The 20,442-nt window shown below is 42.8% G+C and overlaps 1 protein-coding gene across 1 annotated transcript in view; it reads left to right on the top strand.

Moving 5' to 3' along the window:
• The window catches only part of LOC106577019 (E3 ubiquitin-protein ligase NEURL1), a 59,218-nt gene that overhangs the window by 33,591 nt on the left and 5,185 nt on the right, over positions 1 to 20,442 (top strand). Inside the window, exon 4 of the mRNA XM_014154663.2 lies at positions 14,107 to 14,802. Coding sequence (XP_014010138.2) covers positions 14,107 to 14,802 — 696 coding nt within the window. The remainder of the gene's footprint in view (positions 1 to 14,106; positions 14,803 to 20,442) is intronic.

Genomic DNA, 20,442 nt, shown 5'->3' with positions numbered 1-20,442 from the left:
CCAGAGATGTTCAATTGTGTTCATGTCCGGGCTCTGGCTGGGCCACTCAAGAACATTCAGAGACTTGTCCCGAAGCCACTCCTGCATTGTCTTGGCTGTGTGCTTAGGGTCGTTGTCCTGTTGGAAGGTGAACCTTTGCCCCAGTCTCAAGGATCGCTCCGTACTTTGCTCCGTTCATCTTTCCCTCGATCCTGGCTAGTCTCGAAGTCCCGGCCGCTGAAAAAGATCCCCACAGCATGATGCTGCCACGCACCATTTTTATAATTTTTATTTCACCTTTATTTAACCAGGTAGGCCAGTTGAGAACAAGTTCTCATGTACAACTGCGTCCTGGCCAACTGCGTCCTGGCAAAGCAGTGCAACAAAAAACAATAACACAGAGTTACACATGGGATAAACAAAAGTACAGTCAATAACAGAATAGAAAATCTATATACAGTGTATGCAAATGTAGTAAGGAGGTAAGGCAATAAATCGGCCATAGTAGCGAAGTAATTACAATTTAGCAAATTTACACTAGAGTGATAGATATGATGATGATGATGATGTGCAAGTAGAAATACTGTTGTGCAAAAAAGTTAATAAAATCAATATGGGGATGAGGTAGGTAGTTGGATGGGCTATTTACAGATGGGCTATGTACAGCTGCAGCGATCGGTAAGCTGCTCAGATAGCTGATGCTTAACGTTAGTGAGGGAGAAATAAGTCTCCAACTTCAGCGATTTTTGCAATTCGTTCCAGTCATTGGCAGCAGAGAACTGGAAGGAAAGGCGGCCAAAGGAGTTGTCGGCTTTGGGGATGACCAGTGAGATATACCTGCTGGAGCGTGTGCTACGAGTGGGTGTTGTTATGGTGACCAGTGAGCTGAGATAAGGCGGAGCTTTACCTAGCAAAGACTTATAGATGACCTGGAGCCAGTGGGTCTGGCGACGAATATGGAGCGAGGGCCGGCCGACGCGAGCATACACGTCGCAATGGTGGCTGGTATATGGGGCTTTGGTGACAAAACGGATGGCACTGTGATAGACTGCATCCAGTTTGCTGAGTAGAGTGTTGGAGGCTATTTTGTAAATGACATCGCCGAAGTCGAGGATCGGTAAGATGGTCAGTTTTACGAGGGTATGTTTGGCAGCGTGAGTGAAGGAGGCTTTGTTGCAAAATAGGAAGCCGATTTCTAGATTTAATTTTGGATTGGAGATGCTTAATATGAGTCTGGAAGGAGAGCTTACAATCTAGCCAGACACCTAGGTATTTGTAGTTGTCCACATATTCTAAGTCAGAACCCTCCAGAGTAGTGATGCTTGTCGGGCGGGTGGGTGCGGGCAGCGATCGGTTGAAGAGCATGCATTTAGTTTTACTAGCGTTTAAGAGCAATTGGAGGCCACGGAAGGAGTGTTGTATGGCATTGAAGCTCGTTTGGAGGTTTGTTAACACAGGGACCAAAGAAGGGCCAGATGTACACAGAATGGTGTCTGCGTAGAGGTGGATCAAGGAATCACCAGCAGCAAGAGCGACATCATTGATATATATACGGAGAAAAGACTCGGCCCGAGAATTGACCCTGTGGTACCCCCATATAGACTGCCAGAGGTCCGGACAACAGGCCCTCCGATTTGACACACTGAACTCTATCTGAGAAGTAGTTGGTGAACCAGGTGAGTCAGTCATTTGAGAAACCAAGGCTGTTGGCCAGGTCGATGAAGGCGGATGCACAGTATTGTCTTTTATCGATGATATCGTTTAGTACCTTGAGCGTGGCTGAGGTGCACCCGTGACCAGCTCGGAAACCGGATTACACAGCGGAGAAGGTACGGTGGGTTTCGAAATGGTCAGTGTTCTGTTTGTTAACTTGGCTTTCGAAGACTTTTTAGAAAGGCAGGGCAGGATGGATATAGGTCTGTAACAGTTTGGGTCTAGAGTGTCACCCCCTTTGAAGAGGGGGATGACTGCGGCAGCATTCCAAACTTTGGGAATCTCGGACGACACGAAAGAGAGGTTGAACAGACTATTAATACGGGTTTCAACAATGGCGGAGGATAATTTTAGAAGGAGAGGGTCCAGATTGTCTATCCCAGCTGATTTCTACGGATCCAGGTTTTGCAGCTCTTTCAGAACATCTGCTATCTGGATTTGGGTGAAGGGGAGGCTTATGCAAGTAGCTGCGGGGGGTGCGGAGCTGTTGGCCGGGGTTTGGGTAGCCAGGAGGAAAGCATGGCCAGCCTTAGAGAAATGCTTATTGAAATTCTCGATTATCGTGGATTTGTCGGTGGTGACTGTGTTTCCTAGCCTCAGTGTAGTGGGCAGCTGGGAGGAGGTGCTCTTATTCTCCATGGACTTCACAGTGTTCCAGAACTTTTTGGAGTTAGAGCTACAGGATGCAAATTTCTGTTTGAAAAAGTTAGCCTTTGCTTTCCTAACTGACTTATTGGTTCCTGACTTCCCTGAAAGTTGCATATCGCGGGGACTATTCGATGCTAATGCAGTACACCACAGGATGCTTTTGTGCTGGTCGAGGGCAGTTAGGTCTGGAGAGAACCAAGGGCTATATCTGTTCTTAGTTATACTTTTTTTGAAAGGGGCATGCTTATTTAAGATGGTGAGGAAATTACTTTTAAAGAACAAACAGGCATCCTCTACTGATGGGATGAGGTCAATTTCCTTCCAGGATACCCGGGCAGGGTATCCTGGAAAGATATGGTCACCTCCCTGACCAAGACCTTTCTTCCCCGATTGCTCAGTTTGGCCTGGTGGCCAGCTTTAGGAAGAGTGTTGGTGGTTCCTAACGTCTTCCATTTAAGAATGATGGAAGCCACTGTGTTCTTGTAACTTCAATGCTGCATACATTTGTTGCTATCCTTCACCAGATCTGTGCCTCGACATAATCCTGTCTCGGAGCTCTACGAACAATTCCTTCAACCTCATGGCTTGGTTTTTGCTCTGACATGCACTGTCAAATGTGGGACCTTATATAAACGGTTGTGTGCCTTTCCAAATCATGTCCAATGAATTGAAATTACAACAGGTGGACTCCAATCAAGTCTTAGAAACATCTCAAGGATGATCAATGGAAACAGGATTCCCCCAGGCTCAATTTTGAGAGTCATAGCAAAGGATCTGAATACTTACAGTTGAAGTCGGAAGTTACATACACTTAGGTTGGAGTCATTAAAATGTGTTTTTCAACCACTCCACAAATCTCTTGTTAACAAACTATAGTTTTGGCAAGTCGGTTAGGACATCTACTTTGTGCATGACACAAGTCATTTTTCCAACAATTGTTTACAGACAGATTATTTCACTTATAATTCACTGTATCACATTTCTAGTGGGTCAGAAGTTTACATACACTAAGTTGACTGTGCCTTTTAAACAGCTTGGGAAATTCCAGAAAAGTATGTTATGGCTTTAGAAGCTTCTGATAGGCTAATTGACATAATTTGAGTCAATTGGATGTTTACCTGTGGATGTATTTCAAGACCTTCCTTCAAACTCAGTGCCTCTTTGCTTGACATCATGGGAAAATCAAAAGAAATCAGCCAAGACCTCAAAAAAACATTGAAGACCTCCAGAAGTCTGGTTCATCCTTGGGAGCAATTTTCCAAACACCTGAAGGTACCACGTGCATCTGTACAAATAATTGTACGCAAGTATAAACACCATGGAACCATGCAGCTGTCATACCGCTCAGGGAGGAGACGCGTTCTGTCTCCTAGAGATGAACGTACTTTTGGTGCGAAAAGTGCAAATCAATCCCAGAACAACAGCAAAGAACCTTGTTAAGATGCTGGAGGAAACGGGTACAAATGTATCTATATCCACAGTAAAACATGTCTTATATCGACATAACCTGAAAGGCCGCTCAGCAAGGATGAAGCCACTGCTCCAAAACCGCCATAAAAAAAGCCAGACTATGGTTTGCAACTGCACATTGGGACAAATATCATACTTTTTAGAGAAATGTCCTCTGGTCTGACGAAAAAGAAATAGAACTGTTTGGACATGATGACCGTCGTTATGTTTGGAAGAAAAGGGGGAGGCTTGCAAGCCGAAGAACACCATCCCAACCGTGAAGAACGGGGGTGGCAGCATCATGTTGTGGGGGTGCTTTGCTGCAGGCGGGACTGTTGCACTTCACAAAATAGATGGCATCATGAGGGAGGAAAATGGTGTGGATATATTGAAGCAACATCTCAAGACATCGTTCAGGAAGTTAAAGCTAGGTCGCAAATGGGTCTTCCAAATGGACAATGACCCCAAGCATACTTCCAAAGTTGTGGCAAAATGGCTTAAGGATAACAAAGTCAAGGTATTGGAGTGGCCATCACAAAGCCCTGACCTCAATCCTATAGAACATTTGTGGGCAGAACTGAAATGTGTGTGCGAGCAAGGAGGCCTACAAACCTGACTCAGTTACACAAGCTCTGTCAGGAGGAATGGGCCAAAATTCACCTAACTTATTTTGGGAAGCTTGTGGAAGGCTACCTGAAACGTTTGACCCAAGTTAAACAATTTAAAGGCAATGCTACCAAATACTAATTGAGTGTATGTAAACTTAACTGACCTAAGACAGGGAATTTGTACTAGGATTAAATGTCAGGAATTGTGAAAAACTGAGTTTAAATGTATTTGGGTAAGGTGTATGTAAACTTCCGACTTCAATTTTATGTAAATAAGGTATTTCTGTTTCATATTTTTTTATACATTTGCAAAAATTTCCAAACCTGTTTTTGCTTTGTCATTATGTGGTATTGTGTGTAGATTGATGAGAAACAACATGTTTTGTTTCATCCAATTTAGAATAAGGCTGTAACCTAACTAAATGTAAAAAAATGGGAAGGGATCTGAATACTTTCCGAATGCACTGTATGTCACGTTTGGTAGTGTTACATGATGGTGGTGGTTACTTAAGGCAAAAATCCACAGATAGTTACTTAACCCTTTAACCTAACTCCTAAACTTAACATTTACCCTAACCCCTAGCCTAGCTAACGTTAGCCACCTAGCCAGAATTCGTAACATACAAGTTTAGCAAATTTGTAACATATAATATGAATTGTAATTTGTAAAAAATATCATATGGATGGTGGACATCCACAAATTAATACATACCATACAAAATGTAGTGGTTCTGATTTTAAGTACAGACAAATACGAAATGCTCTGAGACCAGGTTGTCTTACATGGTAAATAAGCAGTTTGTTCATCAGTGAATATAAGTAAGCCTTTTATGGATGAGGGGTGTTTGGAGCTAGAAGTTAGTTTACTGGAGTTAGATTAATCACTTTATCACTGGCAAAGTGCTAGTGGTTTGTGAAGCTAGAGGTAGTGTCCCTGTAGTCATTAAAGAAGATATAAAATGATGTCCAGATTCAGGGTAAAATATAATCTTGTGGAAGCTAAGGACTAGCTTCATATCATGGTGTGTATTGCCTTACATTATATGTCATGGTGTGAGAAATAGAATACTGGTAGTCTCATACAAATAACATTGGGAATGAAGATGAAATTGAATTAAACTCGCATGGGAAAAGAATATTGCTCTCTAGTAAAAATGGACAAGTGGTCAACATGTACTGGATGAAATAACTCATTGTAACATTTGATTAAAACATAACATCTATTGTGGAAAAGACACCTTTTTACTTTTTTAAATCACTCATGCCTGTTATGCTGGTCAATGTGAACTGAAACTCTTTGAATATTTTTTTTTAGCAATTCGATTTTTCTAGTGCTTTCTTGACCCTATTGTACACAGCTTTCCTAACCTGTTTGTTTTTGTCAACAATCACACGCACATAGAGCTTACTTTTTTGTTTTACTTGTCACCGTAGATGTTATCTGGGGCTGCACATGGTCTCCATCTGTGGATAGGAATAGTTTTCAATCAGGCTAGATCAGATATGTACAATCTGGCCATTGCAGCAGCCAGCCAAACAGGCCAGGGTTTATTCAAGGGAGACGCAGGTGAATGTAGGTTTGTTTAACCTCTGGTCATTCTAAAGCAGCACTGGCGACAGTATTGAAACAACATTTACACTAAAGAAAATAGGATTGTCTATCTGTATATCTTTGAGTGGCACTGCTTACAGCTTATGTATATTCACCGATACCCACTTGTCTGTTGCATACTACAGTTGCGGCCAAATATATAGATACCCTTTTCTTAAATAATTCCAGATTTCTTCTAAAATAAAATAAAGCAACTTTGTGACCACACCTCGTTATTGGAGTTTCAATGTTGCAGAACCTATTTTATTTTTGTAAACTTAATTTGACCATTTTAATTCAAAGAATAAAGATTAATGACGAGAACAAAGTTGTAGACACCCCCGTAGCTAGTACTTGGTTGCACAGCCTTTGGCCGAGACAACTGAAGACAAGCGCTACATGTAGCCAACAATGAGCTTGCTGCACCTTTCTACTGGCAATTTGGCCCACTTTTTGGCCTAAAAATTGCTCTAATTTAACCCAGTGTCCAAAACATGTGTCTCTGATGAAGGTTGTGGGTCTTCCAGCAGGACAACAACCCCAAACGCACATAAAAAAAACATCCAGGAATGGTTCAAAAGAGATGCTGGAGAGGCCAGTGAAGTGTCTAGGTCAGAATCCCATCCTAAACCTATGGCAAGATCTGAAAACAGCAATTGATTGAGGGCACCCCGCAAACATTGAAGAATTAGAGCAGTTTGCTACTGAAGAGTGGACCAGTAGAAAGGTGCAGCAATCTCACTGATGGCTACAATAAACATTTCTTGGCAGTTTAACTTGGCCGAAGGCTGTGCACCAAGTACTAGTTCCGGGGTGTCTATAATTTTGTATGTGTCAAACTTACGTTTACAATAATTGAATTGGTTCTGCAATGTTGAATATCCATAACGGGGTGTGAATTTCAGCAGTTTTTAGACGAAGAAATAGGGAATTATTTAAGAAAAGTGTAAAAGTGTCTGTACAGTATATCCAGATGCATGTGTTAAGAATTGTTGAGTTTGTGGACCCATTAAACCTTACATTTTCATAGATAGAACACTAGGTTCTGTTTACCATCTCCATGAGGCGAGATACAGATAACTGCCAAAATAAAGGAAACACCAACATAGTGTCTTAATAGGGCGTTGGGCCACAACGAGCCACCAGAGCTGCTTCAATGCCCCTTGGCATAGATTCTACAAGTGTCTGAATCACTATTGGAGGGATGCAACACCATTTTTCCACGAGAATTTCCATAATTTGGTGTTTTGTTCATGGTGCTGGAAAACGCTGTCTCGGGCGCTGCGCCAGAATCTTACATAAGTGTTTAATTAATCCCACTGTTCTTTGTGATACATCAGAAAGTTGAGTAGTCTTCGTCACTGAAGCTCCTGCCAAACGTGCCCCAACAATCACCCCTCTTTCAAAGTCACTGAGATCTCTTCTTCTAGCCATGGTTGCCAAAATAATGGGCAACTGGGCATTTGCATACATGACCCCAAGCATATTGGCATGTTAATTGCTTAATTAACTCAGGAACCACACCTGTGTGGAAGCACCTGCTTACTGTGTTTGCCCCATTTACTCAAGCGTTTCCTTTATTTTGGATGTTCACCTTAGTAAAGGAGAGCAGAACTAAGCTCCTTTCTTAGTTGTGATTGGTGGATGCATTTGATAGGCCTGAAGGCAGGGTCTATACCCAAGTAAGCAAAGGCTGTACTAATACCTCTAATTATGGGTCTGCTGCTTACGAATGGATCATCCAAAAACAGTGAAGCTTGGAGTTCAGAGTGGTAATAATAATGTGCAGATTCATCTGTTAAAGGTCTGCTCTGACCCAAAGGACAATGGAGGGAAAGGCGGGGGAATGCTAAGTGCCTCCACATTAACATTTAGCTAATTCACTGAGCTGAAATTTTTTGGCATGTTAAAATCGTGAAACATTGTACAGCCCTTTCTCTCTCTCTCTCTCTCTCTCTCTCTCTCTCTCTCTCTCTCTCTCTCTCTCTCTCTCTCTCTCTTTCTCTCTTTCTCTCTCTCTCTCTCTCTCTCTGACTGCTGATCACACTAATACATAATGTACATATTCCCTGCTGTTTTGTTGATTAGGTGGTTAAAGTTACATTTGAACTTTGTAAGAGTATGGATCCTGCTCCAGGATTCCACATTTTGGAAAATTGCCATTTATTCTTAGACCTCATGAGGTTAAGATGTGTATCATGTTGTTACCTTTGTCCTGAGGTTTTTGATTAAATGGAGTGTATGTGTGCACTACAGTGAATTATATACATATGTTCTTAGACCCCAGAATCCAGGCCAAGGCCAAATAAACCATTATTCAAATAACACAGATGGATCAGCCATAGAGTACAGTATAAGTGCCCTCCCTTAGAAATGATCTAGTCCCCATGGCAACCCTATTCTCAGGTATGTTGCCCAAGATACAACTCCAAACATTTCACACTGGACAATGAGGACAAGTAGAAACTAGAATGTGGGATGGCCCTCTTTCATCAACATCATGCTATACACATGCAAGGTTTTAGCATATTTAAATCTAGCTTTATTTCAGATGACCTCAGCGCTTTATATTCATTTGATTTGTTAAGAAAAATAAATGTCTCTAGACAGGGCCAGTTGTGTCAACCATGATTTAATCAGTCCGGATGGAATCAAAGAAATTTGCAGTGAAATCATAATGGAAATGGTAATAGAACATGTCAGCTCGGAATCTGGGGAGCTCAGCTATACAGTACAGGGGGAGAAGCTAACCACTTTCAGATGGCCAGAGAGTCCATTATCAATAATGAGCTCATTGTGTGTGGATGTTTCACTGGGGGTTACCCTGGGTTTCCTTGACCAAAACAAGGAGATGAGACTAATTGAGGAAATCTGTTTGTGATTAGAGAGAATCAACAGAGACCCTATTGCCCCCCCCCCCCCATAGCCCCAAAGCAAAATATTGTTGATTCACCAGAACCATCACACAGATGAAAATGTTTACATTTCAGCCGTAGAAGTGCAGTGACATAAGTAACTTTTTGCTGACACAATACAACTTTGAGGTATGATTAATGTTGGAGTCATCAAAGAACCTTAAGATATTTCAAGTGTCTAAAACATAGTTGTTGTTTTTTTGTCCTTGGTAATGAAATGATTCGCAGAAGGTGTGTGTCAATAGTTTAGCAGTCACCTGAAGCATAATGTCTACAGAAGGGGTTCTCAAATGCCTGACGACTTAGACTGAATTCTTCCTCAGCTCGATGTTCGCTACATACTTCAGTCTGAGACTGCAATCATTAAAATTGTTTGTGGTGACTTCAAACGTCCGTGGTGGTGGCGCAGCGTTTGGCAGGCAAGCTTCTCTGCTGACCTAGGGGACATAGGGGACATGCCCTTAGCAGCACAAAGTGCTGACCCTGCCTGCGTAGATATTTGTCACCTCAGGGAGTTCCATCTTCTTTCCACTATGGAAGGAGGTCCAAGAATCAGAAACATCTGGCTTTGGGCCAGAGAATCCAACTTGGTGTTCCATTTTTACATTTCCATTTTAGTCATTTAGCAGACGCTCTTATCCACAGCAACTTACAGTAGTGAATGCATACATTTCATTTCATGCATTTTTTTGTACTGGCCCCCCGTGGGAATCGAACCCACAACCCTGGCGTTGCACACACCATGCTGGCGTTGCAAACACCATGCTCTACCAACTGAGCCACAGGGAAGGCTATGTTCCAAAATGCTACGTACACAGCTCATCTTACATTTGGCATCTCCGAGGCTGAGAGTTCATTGAAACATATAGCCTCCCACTACACACCAGAGGAGCTATAGGACGACGGGCTCATTATAATGGCTGGAATGGAATAAATGGAACTGTATCAAACAAATGGAAACCACATGTTTCACTCTGTTCCATTTATTCCATTCCAGCCATTATAATGAAACCGTCCTCCGATAGCTCCTCCCACCAGCCTCCTCTGCTACACACCAATACAGTGCCCAACCCCCCCACCCCACTATACACATACTGTACACACATACACCTATGCACCACTATCTCAGCTGGGATAACACTCCTTAAAAGCTCATTGATGTGTATTCTCCCCAGAGCCCTCACCCTTTCTTCCCCTGATAAACGAAAGCCCCTCTCTCTCCTTTTTGGGACAGACAAAGCTGCCCTTCTCCCCCTCTCTCTCTCCCCCAGGCAGCCCCTCTGTTTCATGATATATGACCTCACTTACTCAATCTGGACAGAGCATAGGCCCTTGAGTCATGCATACTTACTGCAAATCCCCCCACCACACACACACACAAAGACACACGCACACAGGCCACTTGGGAGCACTGACCTTGTAGAGGTTACAGCCTTACTCTCAGTAAAGCCCAGTGAGCCCCCTAATCCAGCTCCACTACGCCAAGGAATGAATCAAACGCTCTCAGGCAACTCACAGCTGCACACCACTGTCTCAACTGATGTTTTAAAAGTCTATAAAAGGTATAGGATTCCTGAATTACTGTGAATGATTTAGCTTTAATTGCCTTTAGTGAACTGGACTGTACTCTATCTTTCCTGCTATTGCATTTGCGTCCTTCTGAAAATATGCCAGTGTGAATGAAATTTAATTTAGTTAGAGGACGTTTTCCGCTTTCCAAGTTGGAAAGGTTGTTTAAATTGGCTGGGGAATATAGGAGAACATTTAGAATCTGGGCAGCATCGGACTAATCATGTGTTTCTATGTTAGCAGGTGCTCTCTGTGTTTAATGAGTGGGAAATAGTAATCAGTGGTCCAGACCTACATTCCTGCATTAGTATAGGCTAAACTATCATCCTCCTCCCTTTCACCCTCGAGCCCAGCACACAGCCCAGACCAGAGTGGACTAACAGCACCAGAGACCAATGCTTGATGGGCGTTTTATGCATCTTCCTCCATGAGGTTAAATAACCCTTATAGGTACAATATAACGGTAATGTGTTTATTGGCTGATTTAAAAAAAAATTTTTCCTGCCGTATCCTGGAGTTTCTACCTCCCAAAATGTCACATTCTAATCCTTCGAAACTGGTTTTACTAGGGTGTGCTCAGTCAGTTAGTCCCTCAGTTTCTGTTTGTTCCTCTTTTTATATTTGGAGTTTTGGGAAGGGTCTTACGTGGATTAGAACTAAGCAGCTTTCCAAAGTGACATCTCAAATCAAATTGTATTTGTTACATGCGCCAAATACAACAGAAATGCTTTCTTACAAGCCCTTAACCAACAATGCAGTTTTAAGAACATAGAGTTAAGAAAATATTTACTAAATAAACTAAAATAAAAAATAAAAAAGGTAAACAATAAAACAAGAAATGCCTCCTTTACCTTTTTGTTTCATGTTTGCAGTTCGATGATTGACAGGCTGTGGTTTTAAATGGCCACAAATTTGAGAACTACAAACATTTACTTTTTGGAGTTTTGAAGTTTGCCCCAAGGATTAAAATCTATGGTTTTAAATGGCCACATTCATGAGGTCAACCACTGCACCAACCACTGTTAATAACATTAGTGTATAATGTGTTGTTCACCTGATTTGAGTGGAGTTCCGTTTAACTGGAGTAAAGGTATAAGGATCCCTCGCGTTACAAAAGCAATTGTAGACACTTAATCACGTCTATTTTCTAATTTACTCAAAATGTGATCACAATTTTCTTTTGCTATTCAGAAACTTCAAAGACTTGAACTTTGCTGTTTTTTGTGAAACGTTTTTAAATAGTGGATAATCACCATTAGTTCTCATATGCCCTATTATAAAACCATTGGAGCGTATCCAAATGAACCAGTAAAAAATGGGAACGCCAAAGTGGCACTCGTTAGGCGACAGTGAATGTCTGAATGCCTTTGCCTAATTTTCTGGCACAATGGCTTCAAACGGGTTCCAGAGGACAAAAGATGCAAGCCTGCACCTGTCTGTGTGTGATTGATGTTTTAATGAGTGAGCTTGTGAAACACCAAGGCACTCAGTCTGAGAGGAACCAAGCTCTAAACCCCCAACTACGAGGGTAATCACACTTGGCTTAGGATCAGCTCTAATAAAAAAAACATTGGCCAGTGCTATGGTCTGTGTGCCATGGAAATAATGTAAAGTCATACATCAAATAGTATGAATGGTTTTCGTGAAGAGTTGCAAAATCGAAGAGGGAGTTGAGAGAGGCTGTACCCTGGGTCTGGGTGCTGTTGCTAGGGAGCTTTGTTTGTTGTGAAAAATACTGTATATGTTGCTCTCTTGCATACAATCATGTCCTATACCTGGTGTGAGCCCAAATTGACCATTATATTAGTTTGGTGAAGATCTCATTGTGTGACTTCAGGCCTTGGTCTTCCCCTCGTGTCTCATGTCTGTAGTTCCAAAAATCTGGTAACTTTCACAAAATCCCCAGGTTTTCCAGAAATTCCTGGATTTCCTGCTTATTTTTGCCATATTCCAGGAATGTTCCAACCAGGATTTCTGGAAAACCTGGGAATTTTGAGAGTTACCGGAATTTTGCACCCCTACTCATGTCATTCTAGCCCAATCTCCTTTGTAATCTAAATTGAGAGGATTCAGAGGATTTATAGGTGTAAATGATACTAATATGTAGTGTATTTTAACCGTAGTCACTGTTGGGGAGACTGAATGTGTATGTGAACTGTAGTACAGTGGCACAATTATTTTGGGGCCCCATCACGACATGGACAGAAATAGTGGTGCTAAGTATAAGACTGTGGCTGTTGTTAGTGGACACCGTTCACACAGGAAGTAATTACGACAAAGGAGTTTATCATCTAGGTCCAACCTACCGGAGATTTGCTGCCTCCGTGTGATAAAGAGGGAGTGTGAGGTGGCAAGTCTCCTCTGGCTCTCCTTCTCTATTTATCCCTCTTTCTTTTTTTTTTACTCCCTCTCTTCCTTTCTCTAATTCTCTCCGTCACACACACCCTCCCACTGTCTCTCACACTTCCCTTCGCACGCTATCCTTTGCGCTCTCTCTTTTGTACAGTGAATGGACCCTGCCTCTTATGTCAGTCAACTCCTTTCCACTCTTCTCACATGTCCAATCTGGCTAATTTTAGCCCAGGTTTAGAGGGGCAGGTTAATTTTGGCTGCTGCCTGTCCCCTGTCCCTTAGCGTGCTATGATGCAGATCCGTTTGTACCAACCAGAGGTTTGTTTTCTCTGCTAAGGCGGTCTATGAACGGCCATGTGACTCTCACTCAACGGTTTGCCAATTTAGTTCAAGGGAGGCTATTTATTAGTGTTGAGCACAGCCAAAGGAAAGGTGATACTGTTGGCTCTTCAGAATGTCTGTCCCTCTCAGTTGCAGTATTGGTTATCTCTTTAACACCCAAACACATAGTTCACTGGCTACAGTGGACATACTGTACATAAAGTCACTATGATTGTGTGTTATGTAAAGTTGTCATATAGCTTTTTGAAACGTATTTATGCCTACATGTGCTTTACTTGTAGTGGCATGAGAAGATACTGTACCAACCCAAATACTTTCACATTAAAGCATTAAGTTCCAGTACATTGTGTGTACACTCACATTCCATGAGGATTGTTTGAGGCTGATGAATAAGGATATATACTTTAACACTTTTATTTCTAAACACAGAAAAATGCACATTTAGGTATTTGCAAGAGGCAAGTAGCCTAGCGGTTAGAGCGTTGGGCCAGTAACTAAAAGGTAGCTGGTTCAAATCCCCGAGCCGACAAGGTGAAAAATGTGTCTGCCCTTGAGCAAGGCACTTAACCCTGATTTGCTCCAGGGGTGACGTATTACTATGTCTGACCTTGTAAAACAACACTTTTCACTGCACCTATCCGGTGTGTGTGAAAATAACAAAAATATTCAATTGTTTTATTTGTGCATTTATGTGATAGTATGTTTCATAACATTGAGTTAAGTGGATCTTGAATGTGAAAGAAAGAAAACCGAAAAGCTTTTAGTAAACAGCTCATAATACCAGTATTCCAAAAAACTCCACTTCAGTGTACAAATTTGAGGATTGTAGTAATATAGCAAGTTCTTTACAAAGCTTTGACCATTTGCTGCATATTATAAGACAAGTGTTAATCAGATGATTGATCACTCTGTGTTTGTGTCTCTCTCTCTGTCCCTACAGACAGTGAGATGGTGCCTCTAGAATGCCTGCGTCCTCGCTCCTTCACCACCGCCCACCGAGCATCGCTACGGCGGGACCCAGACGACCTTTCTATTAGCCTGTGTGACCTCAGCCTCCAGGAGCAGGAGGAAGAGGAGCGCCTGCACCCCCTCAGCCCCACCTCTTGTTCCATCCCCCAGAACTCCCTCAACTCCCAGCAGTGCTCCCTGCTCCCCTCGCTCCTCGACAGCGACCTCCACTTCCACCAGCTCCGAGGCGCCCACATCAAGGCCCTTGATGAGCACACAGTGTCCCGGGGCGTGGAGCATCGCAGCGGTGATGAGAGGACCCTGGTGTTCACCAGCCGGCCCCTGCGTTGCGGAGAGAGTGTGTTCGTGAAAGTGACTAAGACAGGTGCCACACGTCTCGGTTCACTCTCCTATGGCGTGACGTCGTGCGACCCGGCTTGGCTTCGTCCGAGCGACCTACCATACAGCCCGGAGTCCCTGGTCGACCGCAAGGAATTCTGGGCGGTGTGTCGGGTGGGGGCGCCCCTGCAGAGTGGTGACATCCTGGGTTTCGTGGTGAACGTGGAGGGGGAGGTGTTTCTGAGCCACAATGGAATCAATGCAGGGATACAGGTGTGTGTGGACAACTCCAGACCTCTGTGGATGTTCTTCGGTCTGCATGGAGCCATCACACAACTCAAGATTCTAGGTGAGTTCACTGAACAGTTTTGTAAAACAGTTATAATATAATAATACAATATATAATTCTGTTTGACATTCATGTCATTGTTATTAAGTGCTTAAAGTGAGATTACAGTATAAACTGGGTTAATACATGCTAATCTGTTGCTATATAGTCATTCTCATTGACTCAAAGACATCATATTAATCTTTGTTCAAGTTTATCTGAAAATCGTGAGACTTTTCAGTCTTTTTTCCCATTAAGAAACAATTTCAGTGTCTGATCCTTGAATGACCTGTGGAGGATGGATTCTTACATTGGCAAGTCATGAACTAGTTTTCCTTTTCCTCCGTTCCTTGTTGCACTCTGACTTTTTATCAACTCGTATATCTCACTTGGCATTTACAGTGAGGGAAAAAGTATTTGATCCCCTGCTGATTTTGTGTTTGCCCACTGACAAAGAAATGATCAGTCTATAATTTTTATGGTAGGTTTATTTGAACAGTGAGAGACAGAATAACAACAAAAAAATCCAGAAAAACGCATGTCAAAAATGTTATAAACTGAATTGCATTTTAATGAGGAAAATAAGTATTTGACCCATCTGCAAAACATGACTTAGTACTTGGTGGCAAATCCCTTGTTGGCAATCACAGAGGTCACACGTTTCTTGTAGTTGGCCACCAGGTTTGCACACATCTCAGGAGGGATTTTGTCCCACTCCTCTTTGCAGATGTTCTCCAAGTCATTAAGGTTTCGAGGCTGACGTTTGGCAACTCGAACCTTCAGCTCCCTCCACAGATTTTCTATGGGATTAAGGTCTGGAGACTGGCTAGGCCACTCCAGGACCTTAATGTGCTTCTTCTTGAGCCACTCCTTTGTTGCCTTGGCCGTGTGTTTTGGGTCATTGTCATGCTGGAATACCCATCCATGACCCATTTTCAATGCCCTGGCTGAGGGAAGGAGGTTCTCACCCAAGATTTGACGGTACATGGCCCCGTCCATCGACCCTTTGATGCGGTGAAGTTGTCCTGTCCCCTTAGCAGAAAAATAGCCCCGAAGCATAATGTTTCCACCTCCATGTTTGACGGTGGGGGATGGTGTTCTTGGGGTCATAGGCAGCATTCCTCCTCCTCCAAACACGGCGAGTTGAGTTCATTTTGGTCTCATCTGACCACAACACTTTCACCCAGTTGTCCTCTGAATCATTCAGATGTTCATTGGCAAACTTCAGATGTGCATGTATATGTGCTTTCTTGAGCAGGGGGACCTTGCGGGCGCTGCAGGATTTCAGTCCTTCACGGCGTAGTGTGTTACCAATTGTTTTCTTGGTGACTATGGTCCCAGCTGCCTTGAGATCATTGACAAGATCCTCCCGTGTAGTTCTGGGCTGATTCCTCACCGTTCTCATGATCATTGCAACTCCACGAGCTGAGATCTTGCATGGAGCCCCAGGCCAAGGGAGATGGACAGTTATTTTGTGTTTCTTCCATTTGCAAATAATCGCACCAACTGTTGTCACCTTCTCACCAAGCTGCTTGGCGATGGTCTTGTAGCCCATTCCAGCCTTGTGTAGGTCTACAATCTTGTCCCTGAAATCCTTGGAGAGCTCTTTGGTCTTGGCCATGGTGGAGAGTTTGGAATCTGATTGATTGATTGCTTCTGTGGACAGGTGTCTTTTTATACAGGTAACAAGCTGAGATTAGGAGCACTCCCTTTAAGAGTGTGCTCCTAATCTCAGCTCGTTACCTGTATAAAAGACACCTGGAAGCCAGAAATCTTTCTGATTGCGAGGGGGTCAAATACTTATTTCCCTCATTAAAATGCAAATCAATTTATAACATTTTTGACATGCGTTTTTCGTTGTTATTCTGTCTCTCACTGTTCAAATAAACCTACCATTAAAATTATAGACTGATCATTTCTTTGTCAGTGGGCAAACGTACAAAATCAGCAGGGGATCAAATACTTTTTTCCTTCACTGTAGCTTCTCCTCCCAGAGTTTGTAAATTAAGGCGAGCATTCCATCTTCAGTTCTACTCCTTTTCTATGAACTCACTTGTTATCGGAAGTGGCTCCAACAGATGGAAGTTTACCACAGCTCACTTGCTGATTGGGAAATGAATCCTAGCCTAGCCTAGTTGACTGAATCCATTCAGTTATGACTCTAGGCAACTGTAAAGGCCAATTAGAACATGGTGCAATAACGTATTTGCATAGTAGTTGAGCACATTAAAAAGCTGTTTCTCTCCACATGCACACAGACACACACACACTTACTGTATGACCATAAGAACACTCTAATTCCCTAACTGTAAGTCATCTCAGGTGCAGACTAACACATCATGCCCAATCTGTACATACCATGACAAGCTTGTCCGGTGAGGAGGCCTAAGGGGGAAAACCCTGTCTTGATTGAATCCAGCAAAATGTTGGTTTTAGGACCAGCCCATGATAAATGAACAGTAGAATAACATGTTATAAATAATGGCTGACAGGGAAGGGTGCTGTTGGAAATGGGGAATTAATGGCGAACTGCATGTGGAGGTTTGTGGTCGTATTTAATTTCACTTGGCTTTGCAGTGATTCTCCTGTTTGTAAGTGGATTCTAGGGCTGGAATTTAAAGGGATCCTGCAAGATTTTGGCAATTAACCTTTAGACTTCCAGTCATTGCACTAACGCTAGCCAGCATTGGCTCGGGAAACTACCTCTAACTTCCTTCATACTGTACGCAGAGACATAAAAAATGTATCCACAAGTTAATTTGACTCTGGGTAAGTAGAAAAACTGAATTGACAAAATCTCGCAGTGTCCCTTTAGCAGACCTACAATGTGGTACACAGAGAAATGAGGAAATACTGATTTGAAGAAAGAGTATTTGTTAAGCTGTGTTTACAGGTTGAAACAAATCATAACTCACTGAAGATGTAAGCATACATTATAATAATGCAGGATCATGTATTTTTCTGGTTTGCAAGCAAGTTCATTACTAGATGTTCATGACTTTGATACTGGCTGTGAGGCAGAATACAGTTTAAGCACAGATGTGTGTGCTCTCTAGGTTGTTAACAAGCTCCGCTGAGGCCAAGGATATTTGTCATCACGCCCTGAACACCCTGTTCCCCCTGCTTGTTTTCTGGCCAACTTGTTAATAAGAATGATCGTGTCTCAATTCGTTTGATTATTCTCCAAACTGAATGCTAGAATAGAGTGTTTGAGAGGAATATTGCAATGTCTTTAAAGACGACTTTAAAAAAAAAAATGTGATGGAACTGATCATGAGCTGCTTTGATATTACAAGGTAGTTTGTGTGTCCTATCTGTTCCACTGTCATACCCCCTCTCCTCTTCTCCTCTCCTGGGTTGAGGAGGTTATTTCTGTCCTACGTGGGCCCAGCAGCAGCATCAGACAGCTAGCAGAGCCCCCTGTCCATTAGGGGGGCTCTGCTAGCTGCTGTACTAACTGTTTATGATGCCTTCCATATGCATTATTAAAATGTAATTGCGTCTCACATTCAGGAGCCAGTGTTTTCCCCCATACCTTACTATCCTAGCAGTGGCCTCCTCTCTCTCTCTCGTTCTCTACCTCCTCTCTCTCTCACTCTACCTCCACCCCCCCCTCTCTTTCTCTCTCCCCTCTTATGACTCTGACAGCGCGTCTCATTACCCCCTCCAGCTGTGGGGAGGGCAGCTCTGACGTTTCTCTCCGCCCACACACTGGCGCCACATGCCACACGTTGCCATGGAAACGTACCGCCACCTTTTGAAAGTGGCACTTGTCCGTGGTCGGGTGTCGTTAGAGCTGTGAAATGAAGCAGATGGGAGTTCATCACTATTACATGGTCATGGAGTCTGTGTGAATATCTGAGTTTGCTTGTATAAGCTTCATAAACGTACTTGTTTATGTCTGAATTCCCATTGCAACTCCACACATACATTCTAGATGGGGCTTAAGCGTGATAATATAAACATGGTTTGAAACATATGTTAATATTATGTAAGTACAGTGGCTGATGTCCCTACAGCACCAATGGAGTAGCAAACTGAACGAGGCCGTATATGATAATATATGCCATTTAGTACACGCTATTATCCAAAATGACTTAGCCATGAGTTTATACATTTTATATTCACTGTATGGGTGGTCCCGGGAATCTTACCCACTCGCCTGGTGTTGCAAGACCCATGCTCTTCCAACTGAGCTATAGAGGACAACAAATGAGACCTCAAATATAATCCTAGTATTTATTGTAAGGTCAGGCATTGAAAAGTCTGTCTTAATGAGTATGTTTATGTGGTTTGATGCAGTAAATCTGTCACATAAAAAAAAAAACAACCATGGCGGTGTGGCAAAGATCACTGCCAACGATAAGAAGGTGATATAATGCACTAAATAACCACAGTGGATTTATCTGGGGCACCATGCAGACCTCCCAGGCTTCCCTACATACTCAAATGCCCTCAGATGTTGTCCATTCCAGATAGAAGGGCCAGGAGTGCATTCATATGATGGCAGGATCTGAACCTAATCCTGGATGAAAGGGTTTATGAATAGACATGAAGGGTATCTGTCTGTCTGTCTTTCTGTCTGGTCTCCTATTAGATGCGACCAGGATGTTACCAGACAGCTGTGCAGCCGGTCAGTCACACAGGTCAGGTTAACGATCATGAGAAAGTTTGCAAGCAAACCTATGTAACTATAGTAGTCTACCACAATGTCCCTGTCCTTGTTGCTAGTAATGCTGGGGATGTATTTGGTTGACACGTTTTAAAGATGATACTGTGTATCTGCAAGTGGTACATTGATCCATTTGTCACTAGTGTAATAACCAACTTTGGTTTTACAAGTTACTTCTTTACACTCCAAACAGTTTCCCTACGGCTCGGAGGCGCCTGCATGGTCCTAAAGCACACTGTTGCCTTGTTTTGTATCACATTCCAATGATAAAACTGGGCGGGACAAAAATGCGATTTCAGAATGTGTGGGGGGGGGGGGGACATGTCCCCAGTGAATGTTGCGCCCCTGGTAATAACCATGCAAGAAACCAAACATGGTTGAGTGTAACCTTGTTCAATACAACAATAAACACTAGTAAGACTAGGGCTAGGATAGCTTTTAAAGGCTCCAAGCCTGTGAATTTACTCTCTCTTCTCCTTTGCCATTTCCCTCAGCCCACAGTACAGTGTGTCTGTTAATGTTTGAACATTTTGAACAGCAACCTGGCCACCATATGAACCACTGTTTGCAGAAGCTAACAAGGCTTGTTTATTTAGATTGAAACTGAAACCACAGCAGTAAGGGTGGTCCAAGAGAGATGGGAACTCAGGGGAACGGATAGGGGAAAGAATAGGGGCACCCCATTGTCAAGGCTCTATAGCATTAGACCCCGCTCAGTTTTTTTCAGGTCTCATCGACTAAAGCACAGCTGTTTGCAGTTGTTTTTAATCTTAGGGAGTGAAGTCACAGATCTCTGCCATTTCAGGGAGACTTGGGGTACGGGATCCGGAAAAAACTGGGTAATGTGTAGGTTAGTTGCGTATGCTTGCTGTTGCTTGCAAACTGACAGTGTTGTTTCATTTGGCACATAAGAGATGCGTTATGCCATGCCTATACCAGTGCAAGAGGAGTTTTATGGCAGACATCAAGTTGTGTAAACAAAAATGGTT

Source organism: Salmo salar, chromosome ssa18, assembly GCF_905237065.1.
Source record: "Salmo salar chromosome ssa18, Ssal_v3.1, whole genome shotgun sequence".
NCBI classification, from domain to species: Eukaryota; Metazoa; Chordata; class Actinopteri; order Salmoniformes; family Salmonidae; genus Salmo; species Salmo salar.
The sequence above is the reverse complement of the archived record's forward strand: the minus strand, read 5'-3'. Positions and strand labels throughout refer to the sequence as shown.